Source organism: Bufo bufo, chromosome 6 (assembly GCF_905171765.1).
Source record: "Bufo bufo chromosome 6, aBufBuf1.1, whole genome shotgun sequence".
NCBI classification, from domain to species: domain Eukaryota; kingdom Metazoa; phylum Chordata; class Amphibia; order Anura; family Bufonidae; genus Bufo; species Bufo bufo.
In genome coordinates this window covers 38,997,464-39,025,312 of record NC_053394.1, presented here as the reverse complement: position 1 = coordinate 39,025,312, position 27,849 = coordinate 38,997,464, and the positions used below count along the sequence as shown (strand labels likewise).

Sequence of the window (27,849 nt, the reverse complement as noted above, 5' to 3'; positions counted from 1 at the left end):
TGACACATCTTAGGCACACTTTGAGGACTAAGCGTTGACCAAATAGTGTCGAAAGAGACTCGTTGGGTGTGAAAAATGCAAGACGATAGTCAGCAGTCTATAAAAGGAACTAGAAGTGAGATCATCTGGAGCAATATCACTTGACAGTCCTTGGTTGAGGGCTCAACCTTTGAGTGAACTGGACATGAAGGCTGACGGCCTCGTAATACTGATCCTGCATTGTTCAATGGTGTCCAGGTTTAGCAACTCCGAAAGGCTTTTCCATAGGAGGGATCAATCAGATATGGAACCATCTAATCTGCAGCAAGCCGAGCTGGTCACAGACTTCGCCTCAGCACAGGTCAGTGCACTATTATATCAAAGACGTGAGCTATAGTGGCTTCCAACCTGTGGTTCTCCAGCTGTTGCAAAACTACTACTCCTAGCATGCCTTTGATGGCCTGCAGCTGGAGATCACTGATGAGAGCACTGATCAGTTTAACATAACTATACATTTGATGAAATGTATGTCAGAGACTGATGGGATTTTAATAAAATGTGTATTTTTTACTTCTTCAACTTTTTGAATCATGTCGATTTTCCAGCATCCTCAGTGCTTTTCTGTTTCTTTTTTTACGCATTTTAGCAATATTTGTCAAAATATGGCTGGACAGAGCCAGTCAGGTGGGAAGACACAGTCACTAAAGATAATGGACACCAGCAAGACATTCATCCAATGCAAGAGGCGACAGCCAACTTGGGGAAAAGGTCACCCGAGCCAACAAAAAGTTCTCATTTCGTAGAAGCACTGAAAAAATTTCAAAAGCTGAATAACTTACCAGTAACTGGAAGGCTGGATGATGTCACCATTAATGCCATGAATAAGCCAAGATGCGGTGTTCCTGATAACCAGGCGTTGAAAACCATCCAGGAAAAGCCAAATTTGGTCGAAATTACGAGCAAAATCAACTCAACGAAGAACATCACAAACCAGGGTGACGGGGCTCCAAAGAAACGTTCCAAGAGGTTCCTGGACCAATTAATGTTCTCAGACAAATATAGGAAAGAACAAGAAGCGTCTCAGGGTGCTGGAGGCAAGGTATTCAGCAAAAAGCTCCTGAAATGGCGCATGATTGGGGAAGGATACAGCAACCAGCTTTCTATAAGTGAGCAGAGATACGTCTTTAGGCTAGCCTTCCGCATGTGGAGCGAGGTCATGCCTTTGGACTTTGAAGAAGACAGTACCTCACCTTTATCACAAATTGATATCAAGCTGGGCTTTGGACGAGGTAGGTGCCCATTCTTGATAAAATCTTTCCCTTCGAGTATAATTTTTTAAAGTTTTTTATTGCCATGTTCTTACATTGTACTATGTTGGTAACTGGAAAGTTTTATCTAAGGACAATAGCTCCAGGGACTCCTAAGCCTTAACCCCACTGCATGCAGTCTGCTCTCAATCCCTTCTTAGAGCTTGGTCTTGAGTTTACTTTATGGTGCCAGCTGCGACATGATTTTGGCACTGTAAAGCAATGCATGTCACTGTTTATGTGCCACTGCCACATGTGTGCTGGGAACTCCGGCAGTCTGTTCTGTCGGAGGGAAAGACAGCCAAGGTTCACCGTATCCGGCATAGCCGGATACCACCGTGTGCCGCTGGATCCCCATTCACTGTAATGGGATCCGGTGGTAATCTGGCTGCTTTCCGGCATATATGCCAACTTTCGGCCGGACAAAAATTGTTATGTGTAGCATTTTTGTCCATCTGAAAGCCGGCATGTACGCTGGATTACAGCGACCAGATTGCAGTGCCGGAGTTCCCAACGCGTAAGAGAGTTTTAATTGGGTACTGTACGTTTCTATTATATAACAGCTGTGAGGGTCTTTTCAGTGAGCATTATATGGCACTGCTATTATTATTATTATTCTGTGTTTTATTTAATTGTAACTTTGCATATTTGCATTATTATGGTTATTTATGACATTAAGGCATTATTATTATTTAGACAGTTTTGTTCCCCCTTTATCGCTCCTTTAAAAATGTGAGAACTTCCTCCCGCCTCATATTTAGCCCATGGGTCGCCACAGGCCTTAATGCAGCAGCAGACGACACGAATGGCTGAAATGTGTACAGTCAAGAGAAATGCAAGTGAAACGTTCAGTGGGTTTTCTTCTAATGGACCTTGGCATGACGTTAGTGTAAGATTTACATAGGATGACAATCGGGACTCTAAGTGATCCCAAAAATGAGCAGACCCGGCACAATGCTTGACTTGTTTCTTTCCAACCAGGATGAGTTGGGAAGCCATATCAGAGCCCTTTAGTATACTTTCACATCACCGGTAACCTGATCCGGCATTGCCAGACACTGTCGTTCACCACCAGACCCCATAGACTGTAATGGGATAATCGCTGCAGTACCATTTCCAGTCACTAAGCGGTATATGGAGCTGTGCCGTCTGGAGCTCAGCAGCCAGCGATCGGTGCCCCAAGAAGAGGCGTTCAACAGTACAGCCCCTTTAATAAGTTTTCTCCACGGGCTGGGCCCTACGCTCGGGACCACACCGCAGGTATTACCGTCTACGTGCAATCAGCGGCTTATCTTTGCAGAGAAGATATTGGTTAACCTTTGCCATAAAAGACAGAACAAAGACAATGTCCTTAATGAGCGTTTCAGTCTCGTAAAACTCTATTTGTTCTAAAACTTAACTACCGAGAGTCGACGCTCTGCCGTATATTATACTCCCAGACAGCGGATAATTATAAAATTGTTTAATATGCAAATGTTCCATGATTATACTTTGCTGTGATTTATTGTAGAAGTCATGAACGTTAGAAAGTGAAGAAAGCAGCGCCTCCTCGGCCGTATGCAAATGAGGAGTAACCCGCAGACGCCGATACACGGGACGCCATTTTTTCTTAGCAGAGCTGGTGCATATTTTAGGGACATTGGCGACCCTTAGATGGCGGTCTTAGTGCTGACACATATTTCGTTCACTTGCTACAATGTAACTGTTTATGTCACCCGCAGGGCGGCACTTGGGATGCACCAGGGCATTCGACGGATCGGGCCAGGAGTTTGCCCATGCCTGGTTTCTTGGAGATATCCATTTTGATGACGATGAACATTTTACCGCTCCAAGCAGTGACAACGGGATCAGTCTGCTGAAAGTAAGTGATGTCCTCCAGCTTAAAGGGCATCTGTCAGCAGTTTTGCACCTATGACACCGGCTGACCTGTTACATGTGCACTTGGCAGCTGAAGGCATCTGTGTTGGTCCCATGTTCATATGTGTCCACATTACTGAGAAAAGTGATGTTTTAATATATGCAAATGAGGATGAGGATCTGCTGCGTCCTCTGCACTTTGAAAAGTCATCACACCTGAGCCTGTCAATCAAAGTGGAGAGGGCGCCGCAGTTGCAGAGAGAGCAGAGCCTCTAGGTGTAATGGCAACGCCCACATTGCTCCTAGAGACTCATTTGCATATATGAAAACACCATTTTTCACGTGTACAGAGAGACGATAAGGAAGAAGACAGCAAGCGGGGTTGTTGGATTTGCAGCCCTGGGCCGCTTGCATATATCACTTCTCTAATTAAACCTTCCCCCGGTGCTCCACTCTAACAAGGTAACCCGCCGCTGATTACGTCTTTATTCCAATTAATAGGTTGCAGTTCATGAAATCGGCCATGTCCTCGGACTATCGCACATCCACAGGACGGGATCAATAATGCAACCCAATTACATCCCCCAGGAGTCAGGCTTTGAACTGGACTGGTCTGACAGGAAAGCGATACAGAACCTGTACGGTAAGAGCCGCTGGCGCTGATTAGTCCTCATTCGTAGGGAGCGGCGGCCGACGTCTGTCCGGACCCTGCTGGGCCTGGAACCTCTCCCAGAAAAGCGAAAGGGACGGATAATCCGACAGACAAAAACATGGAGTTCTCACAAAGTGCTTTACGTCTGTTTCTGGAAAAGCTAGGTAATAGGGCTGATGTAACCGCTTCTACAGGGGGGTCACCCAGCGTCACCGGATATTATCCATCTATCATCTACTATATCTATCTCATATCTGTATCTATCTATCTATCTATCTATCTATCTATCTATCTATCTATCTATCTATCTATCTATCTATTATCTACTATATCTATCTATTATCTATCTATTATCTACTATATCTATCTATTATCTATCTATCTCATATCTATCTATCTATCTATTTATCTATCTATCTATATATCTATCTATCTATCTATCTATCTATCATCTACTATATCTATCTATCTATCTATCTATCATCTATCTATCATCTACTATATCTATCTATCTATCTATCTATCATCTATCTATCATCTACTATATCTATCTATCTATCTATCTATCTATCATCTATCTATCATCTACTATATCTATCTATCTATCTATCTATCATCTATCTATCATCTACTATATCTATCTATCTATCTATCTATCTATCTATCTATCTATCTATCTATCTATCATCTATCTATCATCTACTATATCTATCTATCTATCTATCTATCTATCATCTATCTATTATCTATCTCATATCTATATATTATCTATCTATATCCATCATCTGCTATATGTATCTATCTCTTATATCTACCGTATCTAATCTTAAGTATCATATCTACCGTATTTATTTCATATCTATCTATTTAGCTATCTTATATCTATCTTATCTAATGTATTTTATTATCTATCTGTCTGTTCTATCTTATCATTGTATCTAGCATCTTATTTATCATGTAATCTATTTTATCCTATCATCTATCCATCTATCTATCTATTATCTATCTATCACATATCTATCTGTCCATATTCTTTTACTCTGGGGGGATACGTTTCCAGGTTCTTGCCCCCATCAGTACAGAGCCGGGTACTGGCTGACGGGATAAGATGCCTAAGGCTACTTTCACACTTGCGGCAGAGTGATCCGGCAAGCAGTTCCGTCAAAACGTATGCCAACTGATGGCATACGCAGACCGGAAGGACGAATCCGGCATTCCGGTATTTTGAATGCCGGATCTGGCACTAATACATTCCTATGGAAAAAAATGGCGTTCAGGCATGTCTTCAGTTTTTTTCGCCGGAGATAAAACCGTAGCATGCTGCGGTTTTATCTTTTGCCCAATTATTTAAAATGATTGAACGGAAGACGTCCTGATGTATCCTGAACGGATTGCTCTCCAGTCAGAATGCATGGGGATAAAACTGATCAGTTCTTTTCCGGCATTAAGCCCTTTTGATGGAACTCAGCGCCAGAAAAGAAAAACGCAAGTGTGAAAGTACCCGAAGACTCAGCTCAGGGTGTCGGGTGCTGTTTCTTATTGAAGAGACACATCGGTGTATGGAGACTTATTTTTCAAGCAATGCTTCATGGGAAAAGAGAATGCACATTAACGGAGGCATCTTGTCCTTCCAACCAGTAACCAGTTCTGCACTGATGAGAAGAAAGCCCCCAGAACAGAGCAGTCTACAGATGGGGTCTCTGGTTTGGCTGGTATGAGTTCCTTTTTTCCCCATGATGCATTGCCTAGAAAACAAATCTCCGCGCACCGCTGTGTGTCTTCAACACGGTGCACAGCATCATTTGGAATTTCAAAAGACCAGAAGCAGAAAACTGATCAGAGATTAGTTCTAGTATGAGATGTGTCTGGATATGCGCTCAATGTCAGATAGGTGCAGATCCCACCTCTGGCACCCGCTCCTATCTCCAGAACAGGGTGCCAAAGCGAAGGGACAGCGCACTGCCCATGTAAGGTGCACCCTCCATTCACTGCTATGGGACTTTTAGAAATAGCCCAGCATACTCACTTGGTTATTTTTGGAAGTCCCATAGCAATGAATGGCGAGGATGCAAGGGATTCGTAGTGTGCTCTCACTTCATTTCAGGGGGCCCCATTTTGGAGATCGGTGCAGGTCCCACCTCTGGGATCCGATCCTATCTGACATTTGTGAGATATCCTAGTGATACGTCATAGATTTAGCAGATGGGATAACATTATATTTTAGATTTTCTTTTGAAGGTTCTTAGTTGCTATATAGCTTAGGCGTGGGCGCTGGATCTCCTTAAAGTGACCAGCTATGTATGGAGACTTATGGGTAATGCTCCATGGGAAAAGTATAGGCAAAGAGGTATCTCCCAAGGAAAGAAAACCATCTCACTAGCGACCCCTTGAGGCATTGCACCCAGTCAGCCAGAATCCTACTCTGTACTGACCAGGGGCTAGGACCCCGAAACAGCTATATTATATATGTGGCTCGGCTATATTCCCTTGTCAAATCCCAAGGTTTGTTAAAAAGTGATTTTGACTCATAGGGAGCCACTTCCACAAGGTGGCGCTATAGAGATGGTTCTCTTCCTCAGAAGATAACTCTTTGCCTATGCTGTTGCTATATACATTTCGATGACCATCTGATAAATAAGATTATTTTTATATATAATAATCCGTCCCCTATCTGGTCCCATTGATCGGTTTTATTATTTGTATGCTGTGTATGTGCACATTCGTAGGCTCCACGTATTCATATGCGGTCGATTTTTCACAGAGTTTTCTGGGACTGTCCCATACACCTGAATGGGGCTTACAGAATCCATGTGCTTCCCGCCATCACAACCCCAGGGACAGATTCCAAGCACAGAAATGGCAGTACATTTGCTGTGTGTAAATTCAGCCTTATGGATCTGACTCTGTTATGATGCGATTCACATTCACCCGGTGCACCTTCAAATCCTAGTGCACTGCGGAACAAAAAATGGCGTCGCCTGCAACCTCGATGCATATTGGCCAATCTCCTATGGTTTACAAGGATCTTGTTTGAGGCATTTCTACATACTGTCTACTGCCTATAGCAGTTTTTTGTATATGTATACCTCGGTGAAGTATTCTGATGAAGAGAATAAATCCAGCAGCAGAAGAGGAGTGTTTTGACCTCACAGGAAGCAGAGACCTGACTCCCTGTGGTTACGATAGTGAGGACAGGTGACAAGGGCCTGCTTATGACATTGGCAGAGATAGAACAACCTGAAGCCAATCAGATCATGGAATAAGGACAGCAGCAGAAACTAGTGTGTTGATTTTGCTGGAAGCACTGACCTGTCCACTGGCGAGGAAAAGGGATGTACGTCTCAGTGGCAAACTGGATGGAGCGTATCAGAACATAGGAATGGTGACGGCAGCAAATCAGTATGATGAACTTGACGGAGGAAGTAGGCTATCCACTTTTGTAGGTAGTTAGAACATACTCTGGCGGCAGCGCTCATCAGTAGATTATGCTTCTACTGGATGCTCGGCACTTAAAGATCCTCCTCCACCCGGGGACCGTGTCGTCAATAGAAAAAACAGCTCCTGACAGCACTCCAACTCGTATATTGGATTTGTGTAGTATTTCAGTCAGCCGGTAGAAGGTGCAAACATCGGAATTCATGTTGCTTTTTAAAGTGCATATTTTTATTTAATTCAGCCATGAAAAGTGCAGACATAGCAACGTTTCAGGCCCTTACAATGAGCGGCCCTCTTTCAAGCTGATAAAAAAAGTAACAAAGAAAGAGTATATATCAATTTCATCAAGTAGGTACATGATTATATAATATTGTCAATAAGCTGATGAGATAATAAGAATAATAGCAGCAGGAGATAAGTGTGATGACCTTGTTGGAGGCAGTGACTTATTTACCCATGTCATTATATAGGGGAACACAGGGATGTGTGTGATAGGAGCCGTATTATAAATTTGATGGGGGGATCCTGTAGTCAATCAGATCGTAGGAATGATAACAGCAGGAGATTAGTGTGATGTTCCTGCAGAAAGCAGTGACCTATCCACTCCTGTGATCTTTTCTCTCTCAATGAGTGACCCTCTTTCAAGCTGATAAAAAAAAGTAACAGAGGAAGACTATATATCAATTTCATCAAATAGGTACATGATTATATAATATTGTCAATAAGTCAATCCGATCATAAGAATAATAGCAGCAGGAGATCAGTGTGATGACCTTGTTGGAAGCAGTGACTTATCTACCCATGTCATTATATAGGAGAGCACAAGGATGCGTGTGATAGGAGCAGTGTTATAAATTTGATGGGGGAATCGTGTAGTCAATCAAATCATAGGAATGATAACAGCAGTAGATGAGTGGGATGACCTTGCAGAAGGCAGTGACTTATCCACTCCTGTGATCTTTTCTCTCTTTCTCAATTAGTGACCCTCTTTCAAGCTGATAAAAAGTTACAGAGAAAGAGTATATATCAATTTTATCAAATTGGTACATGATTATATAATATTGTCAATAGGCTGATCAGATCATAAGAATAAAAGCAGCAGGAGATGAGTGTGATTACCTTGTTGGGGGCAGTGACTTGTCTACCCATGTCATTATATAGGAGAACACAGGGATGGGTGTGATAGGAGCAGTGTTATAAATTTGATGGGGGAATCCTGTAGTCAATCAGATCATAAAAATGATAACAGCAGGAGATGAGTGTGATGACCTTGCAGAAGGCAGTGACCTATCCACTCCTGTGATCTTTTTTCTCTCTCTCTCTCTCTTTATTTTTATATTATTTTTTTTAGTGAAGACAGGCTTGCAGGCATCAGGGACAGTGTCATAAAATGTGGAGGGCTGCGTTCTGTAACACTGTACATTTTTCAGAAGATGTCTTAGAAGACTGTAAGCTCAGCAGGGATCAAATGGTTTAGGTCTTGATTGGGTACTAGGAGAAGCAGAATTGAGTTTTTTTTATCGTAATAAATGTCTGGATATCCTGTTTGGCCTCACATCAGCAAAAACCTGAGGAGAGCGAGCGTCCTACAACTTACTCCTGGACTGCACTTTGACAGTTTCACGGCTCTAATATTTCCCAGGTGCCCAAAACAGTGCAGACCGAGCGAATGGGGGATGGGTCAAACCTGGAAGTTTTCCTAATGCAGTAGCTGGGAATTCACCATCCTCTGTAGTAGATAGGATCAATATTACAAATGAATCTGGTGCTCAACTGGCTGCAATAACATTATCTGTGCACGAGTGTGGCCCTCAGCCCCTGAGGGACCCCTTTATAAACTCTCTATTTAAATATTTTTTTTACATTTAAATATAATCTACTCACTGATATAGGCCTCATGCACACGGACGTTTTTTTTTGCGGTCCGCAAAAACGGTTTCCGTTGTTCCGTGATCCGTGTCCGTTTTTTCATCCGTGGGTCTTCCTTGATTTTTGGAGGATCCACGGACATGAAAAGTGAAAAAAAAAAAAAAAAAGTAAAGTTTGCATTGAAAATGATAGGAAAAACGGACACGGATCACGGACGCGGATGACTATCTTGTGTGCATCCGTGATTTTTCACGGACCCATTGACTTGAATGGGTCCGTGAACCGTTGTCCGTGAAAAAAATAGGACAGGTCATATTTTGTTCACGGACTGGAAAAACAGATCACGGACGCGAAGCCAAACGGTGCATTTTCCGGAAAACGGAACAACGGCCGCGGATGCACACAACGGTCGTGTGCATGAGGCCATAAGCAAGGTGGTTGTATAGCGGTCAACTTGCTCTTTTTTTCTATCTAGCTTTGCTTTTTGTTATTTCTCTCAAAAATAACATGCCGATTACCTACAGCCACCACTAGAGGGAGCCCAGTGCACACCATTAGACATTAAACTCATTAAAGGGATTCTGTCATGACATTTGAGGCCTATAACCTAAACATATGGCCAGGTCCCTACTAATAACCTGAATCCGAAACTGTCCTTATTAAATGTGCCTCTGGCTCTATTAGCACATAAAACAGGTTTTTATAACCTGTCATTCACCTACCTAAGGTGCCCAAGGGGACGTCGCTTCATACAGGGTGCCCGGCTGCAGCCATCTCCGTCTGGTGCCCAGCGCCGCCTTCCCACTAGAAATCGCCGCCTTCCTCACCTCAGCGCCGCCTCCGAAATCGTCCGCTCCCTCAGCCAGATCCCGCGCGTGCGCACTAGGTTTAACCTGATGCGCCCGTGCGGACTCCTGGCAGCGGCCTCGTTGAGCGAAGTGCGCATGCGCCATCCGGCGCACTTCGCTCAAACCTGCCTTGACCGCCCTATTGCAGCCATCCTCTCACAGCCGCACGGGATCTGGCTGAGGGAGCGGACGATTTCGGAGGCGGTGCTGAGGTGAGGGAGGCGGCTCTATAGAAAGGGAGGGCGGCGATTTCTAGTGGGAAGGCGGCGCTGGGCACCAGACGGAGATGGCTGCAGCCGGGCACCCTGTATGAAGCGACGTCCCCTTGGGCACCTTAGGTAGGTGAATGACAGGTTATAAAAACCTGTTTTATGTGCTAATAGAGCCACAGGCACATTTAATAAGGACAGTTTCGGATTCAGGTTATTAGTAGGGACCTGGCCATATGTTTAGGTTATAGGGCACAAATCTCATGACAGAATCCCTTTAAATAACCAGGCCAATTATTGTTTTTGTGTTTTCATTTCTTCCTATCTGCCTTTCAAAGCCACAACTTTTTAAAAAAAAAAATTCGTTCATTTAGCCATATGAGGGCTTATGAGGGCTTATTTTTTGCAGGACAAGTTGTATTTTTTTATGGCACCATTAAATGTACCATACCTTGTATTGGGAAACAGCAAAAAAATATTTGTAGGGTCAAATTTAAAAAAATCTACAGTTCTGCCAAGGTTTTTTGGGTTTTGATATAATGGTGTTCACTGTGCACTAAAAATGACATCAAGTTCTAATTCCTTATTCTGTGGCTGGCACAATTACCAAATTTGTATAGTATTTATTGCTTTACTACTTAAAAAAAAAATATATAATAATTAAAAACATAAAAATATTCCCTGCATAGCTATTTTTTGACACCCATAACTTTTTTTATATTTCAATCTATAGAGCTCAATGATGGCTTGTTCTTTGCAGTTTTTAATTATACCATTTTGTGGTACATATAACTTTTTTTTTTTAGCACTTTTTATTCAACTTTATGGGGGGGGGGGGGAAGACAATGTGACCAAAAAATGGCAAATGATGGATTTTTTTTTCCATCACAGAAAAATATTTTGATTTTTTAATAGGTTGGACATTTTTGGGGGCCACAATACATGTTATATTTTATTTTTATATTGTTTATTGTATGTATTGTTTATTTCGTTTTATATGTAAAATTGGGAAAGAAAGGTTATAGATATATGTATATATGTGTATATATATATATATATATATATATATATATATATATTTATATTTATTTATTTATTTTTAAACATTTTTTTACCTGTCATTTTTATTCTCCTGTAATCTTCTGATTGCTTGTCCCACAGACTGCAATAGAATACTATTACAGTCTATGGAATTTTCACTGGCTGCCTGTCAGGCAGTGCCTCATGCACAGCTTTACAGGCAGTTAACCATGACAGGCCTGGAAACCTTCAAAAGGCCTGAGGCTGTAATGGCAACTGATCGGAGCCCTGTGATTTCACCATGGGGGCTCCGATAGGAGGACAGAGGGAGTCCCCTCCCTCCGTCTAACCCCACAGATGCAAAATCTCTATTGACAGCGGCATCTGAGTGCTTAAATGACTGGGATCGGCGGCATCTTCAATCCCAGTCACTGCTGGCGGGCGCCTGTCGTATTATACAGTCTGCATCTGCCTTGTATTGAGTGAGCTCAGCTCATGACCTTGTTCCATACATCTTGGTGCATCACGGGTACATGCTAATACCATGCATGTATGGCATTATGTGTTAAGGGGTTAAAGGGAACCTGTCACCTCCCAAAACCATCCCAAGCCGCCAGCAGTACCTGCGTGTAGCCAGCAGTGTGTTTCTGATGATGCCTTTCTTCCTGAAGGTCGATGCAGCAAAAGTACTGAAAACGTTGTTTTATCCCCTGCCCGGCACGCTTCTCCACACATGCTTGACGTGAAGGAGGCAGCAGCCTCCTTGCGTCAAGTCACGGTAACTACGACCCCTTCCCTGCCCCTTCGGTGTGACTGACAGCGCTTATGCGCGACGGTTCGGCTGCCTTTGCCGGACAGCCAGCTGTCAGTCACAGCGAAGGGGCAGGGAAGGGGTCGTGGTTACCGTGACTTGACGCAAGGAGGCCGCTGCCCCCTTCACTTCAAGCATGTGTGGAGAAGCGCGCCGGGCAGGGGATAAAACAACGTTTTCAGTACTTTTGCCTGCAGGAAGAAAGGCATCATCAGAAACACACTGCTGGCTACACGCAGGTACTGCTGGGGGCTTGGGATGGTTTTGGGAGGTGACAGGTTCCCTTTAAAGGAGTATGCTGAAAGCTCCCCCTAGTGGTGGTTGCCAGTAGCCAGCATGTTATGCTCTAAATCTATGTCTATGCAGTAGCTCTGTATCAGAAAAACAAAGCTCAGGTGGATATAATTATATATTAAGAAATTAATCAGCACAAAATTTTTAACCTGAATGTGAAATAATGATCAACGGCGGACACTCATGTTATGCTGCAGATGGGTGAAATAGCATGACCGATCGAAAAACTCTATTTTAATTGTATGAAAATGTTCCAATAGTTGCATAAAGAGCAGAAATCTGCGTTATATATACATTACTGACAGTTTTCAAGATCTTTGCTTGCAGCTATTGAATGGGAACCTTCAGATGATGAATATCTGCCCTGGTGATCATCACTAGGGCTACGGTAGCAGTACCAGTGTTAACGAGCTGTGCACCTGTGTGATCATCACATGACCAGAATGGGCTTATTAGCGCAGTCCCTCAATTCAATGACAGCAAGCGCAGATCTTGATACAGAAATTATATTAGAAAATTGCCCGTTTGTTACATAATGAATTGGTTTTATTTGCTGCAACCACAGTACCCCTTATATACAGGGCTGGTTCTGTGCGAGAACTTTTCCTTCCGGATTATTTTTAATGTCTCTTTTCGTTGGCCCGCCACCTCCAAAAACTGATGGTCGAGCACTTCTTCCGTCAGGCCGGGGGAGGGGAAGAGCCGTTAACTATGCTCCAGCAAATTAGGACACCGGGTCCGGGATGTTCTCACCTCTTCCTGTGACATTTTAATTTCCATTCATCCTTGCTTGAGTGAAGTGTGCAGTGATTCTAATGGTACTTTCACACTAGCGTTATTTTTTTCCGGCGCTGAGTTCCGTCCTAGGGGCTCAATACCGCAAAATAACTGATCAGTTTTATCCCAATGCATTCTGAATGGAGAGAAATCCGTTCAGGATGCATCAGGATGTCTTCAGTTCAGTCACTGAACGGCATTTTGGACGGAGGAAATACAACAGCATGCTGCGGTATTATCTCCGTCCAAAATTCCAGATCAGTTGCTGGAATGCCGGATCCGGCATTCATTTACTTTAAAAATACCGCAATGCCGGATCTGTCCTTCCTGTCTGTGCATGCGCAGACCGGTAAAATGTGAAAAAAAATATAGAAACGGGTCCGTATGACAAACGGAGAGACGGATCCATTCTTGCAATGCATTTGTGAGATGGATCCGCATCTGGATCCGTCTACTAATGCTGTCCGTTTGCATGCAGATTGCCGGCAACGGAACTGCTTGCCGGATCACTCTGCCGCAAATGTGAAAGTAGCCTAAGGGCTCATGCACGCGAACGTATTTTCTTTGCGGACCCTATGCGAAACCATTCACTTCAATCGGTACCCAAAAGAAACGGAAGTTACTCCGTGTGCATTCCGTTTCCGTGTGTCCGTATTTCTGTAAAACAATAGAACATGTCCTATTATTGTCCGCATTCTGCAAAATACGGAATGCACACGGATGTATTCTTGCGGATCCGTTTTTTGCAGACCGCAAAATACATACGGTCGTGTGCATGAGCCCTAAGTAAGGAAAATTAGCTTCTACCTCATGTTTTTTTTTTTGCCTTCCTCTGGATCAACTTGCAGGATGACAGGCCGAACTGGATGGACAGATGTCTTTTTTCGGCCTTATGTACTATGTTACTGTTACTATGTGACAATGGCTCTTCTGGTCCTTTATGGTCTCAGCGGTGCAGGGTGTCTTCTTAGTTGTGCCTCTCGCCCCAGTGTCTGATTTTTCACCCCCTTTGACTCTATGTGCTCCCTGCTGTGAAGTGGATGAGAACGCCCTGTAGTCCATCAGTCGGCTTCCAGCAGCAGGAGAAGAGTGTGTTGACCTTGTGAGAGGCAGTGACCTGACAACAGGGCTTTATCTTTTAAGGGTAGTATCAAACAGTACAGCATGGAAAATGGGGATGATTAACAGATATGTCAGTTCCTACAATAGCAATATAAGGAACCCGGCCAGATCTACTCCATACTAAACAGTAGCACTAGGGAGCTGCAGACATCTTGCTGCCTCTATGGTCCTTATGCACTTTTTGGGTGACGGATCTCTTTGCTCTTCTTTAGATCTTTTCTTACAACTCCTCATTTTGCCATTCCTCAGCTATTCCCCTGGGAAATATCTGAATACATTCACAGCGGTGTGTACTTATGCCACTTGTCAATGGGCCACGTCCCTACACACTGTCGGCTCTGGCTGGACAGCGCCCGACTGTGCGCGCCCCCTATTAACAAGGCGAAAGGTAACGCCCAAGAGGAATAACAGAGGAACAGCACAATGCCTAATTCTAAGACAAGAACTGCTGTTTCATGGGAAATACAAGTATTTAGTAAAACAGACACATTCAGAGCGAGGACGGGTCGTCTATAAATGCGTTCTCCTGCGTTGCACAGGCGCAGCACCTACTAATGACTCTGACAGAGCTGTGAACTGCAGCGCTACTTACCAAAAAACATACAAGAACATCACTGCTGATTTGTAGCATAAAAAGTGATACAAAGTAACAGATAAAAAGTGCACAAAACGGTAAAATTGCAATCTACATGAATAGAAATCTACGCGCTTATGAATATAAAACAACGGTGCCACTTCTTATCTAAGTCTGGGGAGGTGGATGCGGAGGACGCCGCCGCCAGGTAATTTCTTCTCCTGTAAACATTCAGACACATTCATTTTCCCTTTAATTCTGTTCAATACGCGCAATAACAAAGAAAAAAAAAGAAAAAATCATCTCCGGGAGAGTAACCTTAATCAAAGTATCAGGCATACAAATAAAAATATAAGAAGCTAATAAAAGTCGCATGAAAATGCCAATAAAACCCGCAAGGTAATATCCCTGGCTGCAGGTAAGTAATAATGATGTAAATGCGGAGACACGGAGGATGCTGGAGGGCTGTAATTCACCGGAGAATAACATGGCGCACGGGCGCAGACGTGACTGCAATGCACTGCCGAGAAGAAATCTGACTTAAAGGGGAAGCGCCTCCTGTGTGCCCATCAGTTCCACCTTTACTTGGCCTATGTCTGGGGAAAACTGGGCGACTTTAAGGGCATCAGGGCTTGTGCTACTTGCCTGGAACACAATATTTTGCATTGGGTGTGGCCAACAATTATGGGTGTGGTCAATTATTTGAGGGTGTGGCTTATTTATTTTAAAAAAAATGTATATACATAAAACACGAAATAACAAGGGAATTATTACCAGAACCAACAACTATCCTATGTCTATGGTCCACAGTACATTCCAGTTATACGGCGTCAAATAGGATTTTATAGGATTAGAAAAATAGCTGCTTTCTTCCCCAAAAAAAATTTTGCGCCACCCCTGTCACAGTGGTCGTGTGTGGTATTGCAGTTCAGCCTCATTCGCTTCAGTGGAGCTGAGCCTCAATACCAGACACCACCTATGGAGCAGGTTTTTCTAATCCCTTTAAATTTTGCAGAGATTACAATCTAGCAAAAATACCTAAAGAAAAATAACGCATGACGTCTTAAAGGTTACCCCGGAAAAGGCAGTAGGGCTCAACCCTTTAAATCTTTAGGAGGTTTGTGTATCTTGACAATATGTTGACAAAATGAAGCTACTTTCATCCAGAAACAGCTCCACTCTTGTCTATAGACTGTGTCTGGTATTGCAGTTGAGACTCATTCATTTAAACAGGCCTGTGTTGCAATACTACATACAGCCATAGACAAGAGTGGCGCTGTTTGCAGGCCAAAGTGTCCATGTGTTACTTTATCTTCTTAAGGGATGTAACATAGTAGTAGACGTCCATACCAAGAAATCTTAAAGGGGTTGTCCATTAGTTCTGTATAAGGACATATGGAAATCATAAAGGGGGGGTTCCTCCAACTTAGTATACCCCCGTCTAGCAAAGAGGAGCTGCAATGTGTGTCTCACGCTCTGATTGGCTCACCATGCCCATGTATTACCTGGTCACTATACGGCTGTACAACGCTTAGGTTAGAGCAGCCGGTTCCGCAGTGACCAGCTGATCTCCATATGGGTCATCCAATGGAACATCTCCATATCACGCATGCCTCCTCTTATCATACATGTTGTCCATTACAGGGTCATGTGAAGGTCCTTTTGACACGGTGTTTGATTTTGTGAGAAAGGAGAGGAACCAATATGGAGAGATGGCGGTACGCTACAACACGTACTTCTTCAGGAACAGCTGGTACTGGATGTACGAGAACAGGAACAACAGGACACGCTATGGAGACCCCATTGCTATATCATCCGGGTGGCAAGGCATTCCCGCAGAGAACATCGATGCCTATGTTCATGTATGGACCTGGACCAAGGACATCCACTACTTCTTTAAAGGTACACAAATCAATGCTACATGTGAGTAGTGATCTATAGAAAAGTCCACCATAAGGCAAGACGATCTTACAGAGTGGTTCTCCGTTCTGGGTCATAGGGAGGAATTGTAAGGCCTAACCCTCCTTTATGACATCTGTATCTTCTCATAGACAGTAACCCAGCATCGGACTGGCCCACCAGAGGATCATCCAATGGACCCCAAAGGTCCAGGAGATAAATCACATTTGGAGCTGCCTTTGTAGACAATAACTTGCCACTAGATCTATTTCTAAGATTCAAAACCTGTTAGACTTTATTGATGATATAGGGGTTGGGCCCTTAGAATCATGTGCTATGGTGGGCCCAAGGAACCCCCGTCTGACCCTGAACAAACCCCTGTCCAGATGCTGAGGCAACCTTTTTAATGGGGTTGTCCAGTGAGAGAAACTTCTTTAGAAATGGCTTTAAAGTGGCAGAGGTCCTCACAGTAACATATTTCACACCATACTTTGTTGGGTTCCCGCTGGTGTCTACTTTCTGGTCCCATCTTGACATGCAGGAAATGCCTGGAGATGCCTGTTCAGCCAATCTTTGGCCACAACAGTGACCCGCCTCAACCAGCGATTGGCCGAGCAGGCATCTCCAGGCATTTCCTGTGTCTCAAGACGGGACCAGGAAGTAGAGACCAGCAGGAACCCGGTATGCATCAGAATGGGAATGGTGGGACATCAGTGAGGTTTTTTTTATCCTACTTTAAGTCCTTTCTAAAACATTTCTCACCCTAGACAACCTTTTTAGGACATTTGCAATTTTCAAAATGGAAGAGCTATCACTTGTGATTTCTTACCCATCCTCCATTGATCAAACATGGATGTCCTCTCCTGAGTCTTAGTTTTTTTTTTTCTAAGTCTCTAATACTGATGACCTATCCTCAGGGTAGGTCATTAGTATCTGACTGATGGGGATTGGTCACCCAGCACGCCCGAGCATTCATCAAAGGTTTTATGAGGGCCACGGTGCTCCAGTGAGGTGCCTTGAGGTCCTCACAGCTCACCAAGCACAGCACCATCCATTGTATAGCGGTTGTGCTTGGTATTGTAGCTCAGCCGCATTCACTTGACTGGGGCTGAGCTGTGCCTAGGCCATGAGACCGATGATCGTGATGTCACTGGCCTAGTAAGAGGCTGCGGTGCTCACCAGATCGGCAGGGGTGCGGTGATTTGGACCCTCACCGATCTGATATTAATCACCTATCCTGAGGATAAGTCATCAATATTAAACACCCGGAGAACCACTTTAATAATTTTTATCCATGTGGCCAGAATATCTCCTGGCTCCTCAATGATGTGTTTTAGGATTTTGGTGCTTCTCACCCTCTTCCTCTTTACCCCTTCAACTCCTCCAAGCAGAATTGTCTTATCCAAAAGGTCTTCTCATAACAAGTCTAAAATAAGACAGGGCTTCAAGCTGGTCCAATGTTCTCCAGGTGGAAGTTTTGTCTTGATTTTATCAAGGATCCACCACCGTCACCGAGAAGCATCCTTCCTCTTCCTTGGCAGTATGCTCTCCCTAATGAATTGGTGCAGGACCATCTGCCTCCGGGAGGATCTTCTGAGACGTATGTTCCTTATAAAAGGATGATTGACGTCAAAATCTACATTAGCAGTTGTAGGATCGTCAAGAGATAGCAGTGACGGGTGTGAATTAAAATACATATCCCCAGCAGAAAGGCGAGAAGAGATGTGTTGTTAGACACCTCATACAGGGGAGTCATGGGATCTGTCACCGCTGCACTGGGGAATTCTCTGCCCTTAATGTCTCCCCTGCATTTACAGGGACTCTGTACTGGAGATACGACAATGAAAATGACAAAGCCTTCTCTGAAGACACTCAGGGGAAGACCTACCCCAGGCCGATTTCTCAAAGTTTCCCTGGAATCCCCAGCCCAATTAACACAGCCTACTTCGACAGGAGAACTCAGAGAATTTACTTCTTTAAAGACTCCCAGGTGAGAGGAAACAGTCAGTTCTCAGTCCATGACATAAAGTAACTCATTTCAAGTCTGGAACCTGTAGAAATACAATAGCCGTTAATGTACATGGTTTCCCCATAGTTGACCTCTTCCAGAAACAGCGCCACCTTCTGCAAGTGGCTGTGCCTGGTATTGCAGCTCGGCCCCATTCACTGAATACCAGACACAACCCATAGGAAGGAATGGTGCTGTTAAAGGGAAAGTTCTTTGGGGGTTTGACGCCCACCTCCTCCTCACCCACCGACTACATGTTCCTCCTTGTCTTCCCACTCGAAGTCTGTTGTCAGTAATCCCCCCCATTCATGCTTGTAGATTATAATTCCATTGCAGAGAATGGGAGATTTCTGACAACAGGGTGCTCAGAGGACCACTACCGACAACCTCTTCTGAAGTGTGGCAGTGCCCTCTTTACTGGAAATGTCTGCATACCCCCTCTCCCCCTTATGTGGCCCAGACAATCCTGCAAGATTTGGGATTTTTAACATGTATTTAGTAAGAGCCTATTAATGAGACTGCGTCTTGAAGATGGAAGGCGCGCGGGATCGGCTTTGGTGTAGTGTAGATGAAAACGTGGTGCTGATGAGCTCCTTCCACTCTGCTATGTCATTAAGACTTGGCAGCGCACCAGCTCCTGTCTTGCAATTATCACCCACTATACTAATTAAGGGGATCCACCGCCACCTGGACTTTGTAGCGGGCAAGTCGGTGCCAGGTCTGACATTTAGCTACGCGGTTCTGTTCTCATAAAATGAGGAGTTTTTACGAACACGGAAGCGCTGTAACCAAAAGGAGGAATTAAAATGTCCTTTCAGTGTTCTCGAGACTCTGTTTTCTATTAAAGAGGACCTGTCACCTCTCCTGACGTCTGTCTTAGCAAACATATCTGCAGCATCTTTCCTTAGAACAATGCGCTGAGCCGTTCCTCTGTTATTCCTCCTGGAACTGTACGAATACACTGAGAACCATTATTCTTGAGAAAAGGGGGGGTTATCCCTACACAGTCAGGACAGCCACTGTGTAAGAGATGAATGCTAGCACCATGTTGTCAATGTATTCAGACATTTCCAGGAGGAATAATGAAGGAAGGGCACAACACAAATATACTTATTTCATGGAGAATAAAAGACGTGTAATGATTGGTGACAGCACCTCTTCCGTTATGAGAAATTCTAATAACCTCTTGTATAGTTATTATATATTCATGTGCTTTGATTTTCTATCATACTATATAAGAACATGGCAACGTGTGACCATCATTCACATAGTGTACATATATATACACAGTATACATGTGCACTGTACGTGCATAGTGTCTGCAGTGGATTTTCAGATCCGCAGCACGCCCTACCTTTTGCGGAGATGTCTTGGATCTGTCACCGTTTTTCCATTCATTGCAAAGAGTGAAATCCTCGGCTAAATCCAAAATGAGACGCACATTGAGCTGTCGGTGCAGCTTCACCGGCTTAAAGGGGTTCTCCAGGCTACAGATATCGATGTGCTATCCTCAGGACAGGTCCTCAATAGCAGACGAGCGGGGGTCCAGCTCCTGGCACCCCACTGATCAGCTATTTGAAGAGACTGCGGTGCTGGTGTGAGAACAGCGTCCTCTTCGATATTTACCAGCCCACTGGGGCACATTCACTAACCCTTAGGATACCAGAGGTTTTTGCGTTTTTATTTTTCTTCCTTGAGCCGTCTTCCTGTTCACATAGCTGTATGAGGGCTTATTTTTAGCGGGACAAGTTGTACTTTCTAATGCCACCATTAATTATGGCATACAATGTAGTGGGAAGCAGTAAAAAAAAATTCCAAATGGGGTGGAATTGGAAATAAAAAGGCAATTCCTTCACCGTTTTACGGTTTTTGTTCCCACAGCGTTCCATTTGCGGCAAAACTGTCCCATGCCCTTCATTCTCTGGGTCAGTAATGATACCCCATATGTATAGGTTTTTTTATGTCTAAAAAGTGTAAAAATAAATGTAAAGTTTAATAAATTTATTTTTTTTTTTTTACATCACCATATTCTGACCCCCATAATTTTGTGAACTAATCTGTTTAGGGGCTCATTTTTTGTGGGACAATCTGTAGTTTTTATTGATACCATTTTGGAGTGTGTGTGACTTTTGATCACATTTTATAAAAAATTTTGGGGGAAGAGAAGCAATGGGAAATTGGCCTTTTTAGTCCTTTTTTCCGAAAAATATTTTTATATTTTAATAGTACAGGCGTTGTTGGTCACACTGATACCCATGATATTTATATTTTTTTGTTATTTATGCATTTTTTTTTTTTAACAATCATGAATTTTTTAAATACATTTATTACTGACTATTGCTCATTTTTTATGTTGGCCTGCCACCTGGTGGCCTAAATAAGAACTGCAGCTTCAATGCTCTCAGCCTCTTCAGTGACACAGGTGTGAAAGGGGCCTTACAGTCTCTTTTTTTTGTTTTTTACTACTGAAAATGCGCCTGTTTTAGAGGCTTTTGCACCTTGTTCTCCTATTTAGATTTTTTTGACTAATTCAGAAGCTTTCTATGTTTTGCGCCTTTTTTCTGACCTATTTCTGTAGGTGCGCCTTTTTTTTTTTTTAACCTAAATGTGTCACAAAAAAAGTCTAATTTCTACTCCTCTCCAGAGCTGGCGTACTTCTGTACTTCTGTACTTGGACCAATTAAAGTGAATATGAACCTGTCATCCTGAAAAACAACCACCAGAGGTCAGACTAATAACAGGCCGAGTCTAAATCATCAATGGCTGCGCGACTTTTAGTAGATACTTGCTGAATGAAATACACCTGGCTAATTTTATAGCCAAAAACAGGCGAGATCGATAAATATGCCCCACATTTTTTTATAATGGTGTCGCACTGCTACTGCTACGCGCCAGCCGCACAAAATTCCAACTTGGATGGATTTTTTGTGACTGTTGTGTCGCAGTCGCAGCATGTCTCAGTGTGACACCATGGACCGTCATTTTAAAAAATGTCAGCATGTGTCACCGTGTAGCCCTAACCTTATTGCAGACAACTGGCAATTCACAAATTTGTAGTAGGAATAATAGAGGAACATATGAATTGTTATTACAAGGGGATTGCAAGTAGTCACTAAAACAGGTAAAAGGTATAAATTGGATGTTATTGTACCGAACCTCTTATATGTAGTGCATTCCTGTAATCCGGCGTCTGTTTTTTTTATTCTATGACTAATAATCCGGATTAAAGGAATTTTCTAGGGATTTGATAAATAATATCCTCTCCTCCTCTGCAGGTTTTTGCCTTTGATATGAACAGAAACCATGTGGTTCCGAGTTTTCCGAAGAGAATCGTGGACAGCTTTCCCGCCGTTGTTCGAAACAACCATCCCAGCACGACCCTGGACGCCGCGTATTACTCCTACAGCCACAAATCCCTCTTCCTCGTTAAAGGGAAGCACTTCTGGAGAGTGGTCAGTGACCAAGACAGGCGGACCAATCCTTCTCTGCCCCTCAATGGGCTCTTCCCCCGGCAAGCCATCTCAGAGCAGTGGTTTGATATATGTAGTGTACACGCATCGTTGTTAAAACTGTGAACCCCCACAAACCGCTTTGACTTCCCACAGGATAAAGTGAGGGACCCGACAACCATGAAGTGATTATGCCCGGGTCAGACCAGCTGTGTAGGATTAGAAAAACATGGCTACTTTCTGCCACAGCAGCACCACACCTGGCCACAGGTTGTGCCTGGTATTGCAGCTCAGCCTCATTCACTTCAGTAAAGCTGAGCTGCAATACCAGACACAACCTGAAATGGCTTCCAACTGTTTAAGCTTTGCATTTCACGTCCTCACTATTTTTGAAGAGCTCTGCTTGCTGTCAGAAAATGGAAACACATTAAGTAGCCAACAGCTATTCCTTCCATTCCCCTATGTGAGTGTTTTTTGTTTTTTTTCTTTTTCTTTCAATGGGCGATTCAGCATGGATTCTGCACCAACAAAGGGAACACTGCTTCTTTTTTTCCACATGAAAAAAAAAAAACAAGTGCTGCTTCCCTTTGAAATTAATGGGACGGTGTTTTGAGGTGGAAAACGTGCCAAAATCAGAGCCAAAAAGCTCCATTTAAACAGGCCGTAAGAACAAAAAGATCAGGCGTGAAATTCAACATGTCTGATCCTTTTATTCCCCAATAAAGACTGAACATCCAGTACACATTATGGCTGGTCCTGCTGAAATCGGTCGGTTCGCCCAACATTAGATCTGATTTCACACTCCCGTATTCCGAAAGCATGTCCCAACCAGACCACAGATTTACTGACCCAAACTCACAGTATCTTAGGGATATAACGTCCATAGTAAAATTCCAGCTCACCTTTAGTAGATTTAATCAGCCCCTGGTGCACGGAACAGGTAAGTAAGTCCTTTGGTAGCAAAACAATGATAAATAAGGTTCTGCTGGGACTTCATTTATCATTATCATAGGGAACTAAGATGGGGCGAGTTTGGGTCATTAAACTCATGGTCGGACCATGAAAGAATACGGAGTCCAGAATACAGACGAGTGAACCCTTAGTCCAGTGTGTACTGTACTTTGGGGGCAATATTTTTCTTTATTATTGCACTGTACTCATTTTTTTAAAACTTTGAGCCCCTTTCTCTGTACAGCCTTGAGATTCTCTAGTAGCAGGTTCTGTATTTTCACTCTGTTCCATCAGGCAGCTCAGCTGACGGCTCCTTCTCTGACATTATAAAACATTCATTACAGCTCAATCCTCATCTTACTGATAAGAATGTGAATAAATGTTTATGACTTTTTAGTAATTTAGAGATAAGGGGCACAGAGTGAAAGTGACAGTACCAGTCACACAGCTAGACAAACAGTTAACCCTTTGTGACAGAATGGCTCAATATTTTTTAATAAAGACCAATGAAAAAAATTATTTTTATCTCAAAATGAGTAAAATGCAATAATAAAAAAATTGCCTCGAAGGTGTCATAGCCTTTAAAGTGGTTCTCCGGGATTTACATATTGATGACCTATCCTCAGGATAGGTCTGCAATATGATCTCTTGATGGGGGTCCGATTCCCAGCACCCCCGCCGATCAGCTGTTTGAGGAAGTCACAGCATTTACTGGAGCTCCTGACAGCACACCAAGCACAGCGCCATAAGTTATATACTGGCTGTGCCTGGTATTGCAGCTTAGCCCCGTTCCCTTGTATGAGACTGACTTGCTCCTAGGCCATGTGACCGATAAACGTGACATTACATGGAATAAGCGCTCGCGGCCTCTTCATACATGTCAGCGGGGGCCCAGGAGTCAGACCCCCGCCAAGCTCATATTAATGACCTATTGATAAGCCATCAATATGTGAATCCCGTAAACCCCCTTTAAGAGCCTGGAAAGATTAGATTAGCTCACAGAGGACTGTCACTAGCTACACGAGCAAGAACTAGGTAAAGACCGCTTTTCAGCTAAGAATGTTTCCGCTCACTGACAGCAAGAAGAGATCCTTCGCATGGGGAGGAATTGAAACACAAAGTATATTAGAAAGTTGCAGAACTTTGTATTATATTTTCATAAGGTTAGGCACTGCCTTTAAGAATCTGAATGACTGTCACAAGCCCCCCTCATACCGGTCATTTACTAATCCATGACCAGGGGCGGATTGGCCATAGACCTTACAGGGAAATTTCCCGGTGGGCCGATGCCAGGGGGCCGCCTGGGTTCTCCTCGCGGCCGGCCAGTGGAAGATTTTGTGCATGTATTTTGTGATGGACTGTGGTATTTGGTTCTGTTGGAGATATAATGTGCCACAATATGGTATTGCTGGCTCTGCCTTCCATCAGTTTTGGACCTGACTACAATACGGGGTCAATTTTAGTATTTTTTTCAAGGGCCACTTTAAGTTCCCAGTCTGCCCCTATCCATGACCACAGAGCGTTGCAGTGATATAGAGGTATATTTTTGAGGAGACTGTAACAGGTCTGACAAGTACATAGAGGCAGTCATTATGGCTCCAGACCACATCGGATACGGACTTCTGGGTTATCGGACCACAAGTTGTTCCTTGTACGATCTGCGAAGGCTTACTATCATCTGTGTAGACAGTGACACTTCTGGTATGGCGGAGTTCTTATAACCTATCGTTCAGGACTGCGCAACATTATACATTGAGACCCCTGCACAGAAGAAAACGTTTCACTCCCATTTTTGGTGGGCACCTCAAGCATGTTCCACTGCATATTATATAGCTAATAGCGGGATGACTTCAATTTGCACGCTCCTAATACTGCACGCCCTGTGTACGTGGCGCCACAGAACCGACCCCCAGCACAGGAGCCATCCTACAGCCTGCAGTAGACATCCATTCATCCTCAATGCAAACTTAGGCCTCATGCACACGAACGTATTTTGTTTCCGTGTCCGTTTTTCTTTGCGGATTCATTTCAATGGGTCTGCAAAAAATGCGGACAGCACACCGTGTGCTATCCACATGAACATGTCCTATTCTTGTCCGTTTTAGGCATTGTTACAATAGATCCACAAAAAAACAAAACAGATGGCATACGAACATCATCCGTTGTTTTTTTTTTTTTTTTTTTTTTTGCAGATCCGCAATTTGCGGACCGCAGAACACATATGGTCGTGTGCATGTAGCCTTAGGCGAATGATCGGCACAAGTGCAGCCACCGTTGCAGCGGTGGACATAACTGTACACAATGGTTGGCATACTGGGAGGGGGGCCTGGGTAGGGAGGATCTAGATTTTTAATATGTGAATGCATTTGCTAAAGCTGGGATCAGCAACCTTCGGCACTCCAGCTGTTGTGAAACTACAATTCCCAGCATGCTCCATTCATTTCTGTGAGAGTTCTGAGAAGAGCAGAGCAAGTATGCATGCTGGGAGTTGTAGTTTCACAACAGCTGGCGTGCCGGAGGTTGCCTACCCCTGTGCTAAAGTATAAACCTTTACCTTATCTGTTATACTAACTAGGATTGCCATCAATTTAAAAAAAAAACAACTATTGCATACTGCACATTATAAGTAGGTTTCATAGAAGTCGATGGCAGATGGTATACAGAGGCACGGATCCGGGGCCCAGTCCAGAATGCCGCAGTAATAAAGTGAGCCCCTGCCCACAGGTGGTCTGGGAGCTGCCCCGTGCAATGTCCCCTGGCTGCCGCTGGTGATTTTACGTCATGTTTGTTATTTTTGTGCTTTGGATACTTTCTACCTGACAACAGAGAGGAACCGAATGTCTTCTCTAGCAGATAACGACACGACAGGTCCTACGCCTGTTACGTTCTGCCTGTAAAAGACACAGAACTGGAATGGTTTTGCCATCGTACGCTGACAACACATTGCACCGTCCGTGTGGCGATACGTTCTATTTATTTTCTACCTGAGATGTTATCGTGTTGTATTTATAAGTAAAGTCACTAAGTCTATGTGATCTCTGTGATGGCTCCTGTCTCACCTGAAAACTGCAATGACCTGTGACTAACTATTTGGAATAAAGAGGTGCACAGCGCCCCATCACTTTAATTTTATTCACTTTTATGACTTAGCGCTCGTTCACACTTCCGTAATTTTGAGCCAAAACACAAAGCAGATGCAAAGTTTCCACTTCTGGTTTTGGCTCACAATCCCCGATCAAATGACTGCAGTGTGAACAAGGCCTTACGGAAACAGTATAGCCCGGCCGATTCTGTAACCCTGGCTACTCCGCAAGACTGGTATTCTGATGTCAGCCATGTATCGGGTGCGGGTGAACGCATGTAAGATCCACACGAATTTCCATGCGTTTCTGCAGCATATCCGCACCTAGCAGATTTTGGTATGGATTAGATGCAGTTTTGTCGAGATCTTACCCTTCCGATGGAAAAGGGTGAAATCCGCAGCTAAAACCGCAGACATAATTGACATGGTGCGGATTTGGAAATCTGTAATGCAGGTCAATTTCCGCACAGAAACAATCAGCAAAGTGTACATGAGATTTGTGTGATCTCATACACTTTGCTGGCACTGTACTACACTGCGGTTTTTCCACGCAGAAAAACTGTGCGTTTTCCGCAACGGGTGCAGTTGGACTTAATGTCCCCATGGTTTTACTGCACAATCGGCATGGCTGCACACGTTGGAGTAGTGTTCATCTGCTAGAAGTGGCATCCAGCGGCTGCACACAACATCCGATTCTTCCTTCTGCACTGAACATAGATGTTTAAGGGTAAATGCACACGTTCGGGATTCATGTGCAGAGAATCTGCATCAATTGGTGCGGATTTTACTCTCCCACATTGTAGTGAATGCAGAAAATCTAGAAAATAGAATAAATTGACATGCCTCGGAAATTTTAAATCCGCACCGCATGTCACAATCCGCACGGAAAAAAATCTACATCATGTGCATGAGAATGTCAAATTCTTTTAGAATACAATGTGCATGACACTTACGGTGCGGAAAATCCGCACGCAATCCTGATTGTGCGCATGTAGCCAAAAGGAGTCCGACTTGCATTCAAATTCCAGCATAAACGTCAGGTTTCGGCCGGACAAAAAACGTTTGATGAAACGTTTTTTTGACAAGCCAAAAGCCAGCATTTCACCAAAAAAGCCTCCGGATCCCATTATAGTCTATAGCAGAGGTCAGCAACCTCCAGCTGTTGTGAAACTACAATTCCCAGCATGCACAGCTGCTCAACTGTTCTCCGAACTCCCATGAAAGTGAAGAGAGCATGCTGGAAATTGTAGTTCCACAACAGCTGGAGTGCCGGAGGATGCTGACCCCCAGGTCTATAGGGTCTGGCGGCGCGTGGCACTATCTGGCTATGCTGGATACGGAGAACAGCCTGCTGGACCTGGGATGCTGCAGATGTGAATGTAGCCTTATACCCACATCATTCAGGGAGGCCCCACATGGAAGCCAGAGAAGAAACCCACCAACAAGAAGCGTCTCTTCTGGCTGCCTCAACAATAAAACAACCTGTACGCACCCTTGATAATGCACTGCAAAAATAAAAATAGGACACACGTGGGCCCCACGGCAGAATACTGCATATGGGAATACACCAAAAATAGATTCTGCGCTGTGCATAGTACCAGGGTTTGATGGGGCGCTGTATGACACAGGCATTCACACAAGGAAAGAATCTGTCGCCCCTTGGACACTGCATGGGTACAATCAGGGTGCTCCGTTGGGCTCAGAGG

The 27,849-nt window shown here is 43.8% G+C and overlaps 1 protein-coding gene across 1 annotated transcript; it reads left to right on the top strand.

The window, feature by feature from the left end:
• The first annotated feature begins 184 nt into the window (after positions 1–184).
• On the top strand, positions 185–22,236 carry MMP21 (matrix metallopeptidase 21). The gene is made up of 7 exons (XM_040438254.1): positions 185–340; positions 626–1,268; positions 3,008–3,147; positions 3,645–3,786; positions 16,399–16,656; positions 18,471–18,643; positions 21,937–22,236. Exons 1-7 carry the CDS (start codon positions 185–187, stop codon positions 22,234–22,236), a joined length of 1,812 nt encoding a protein of 603 aa, XP_040294188.1.
• Positions 22,237–27,849: the final 5,613 nt, after the last annotated feature.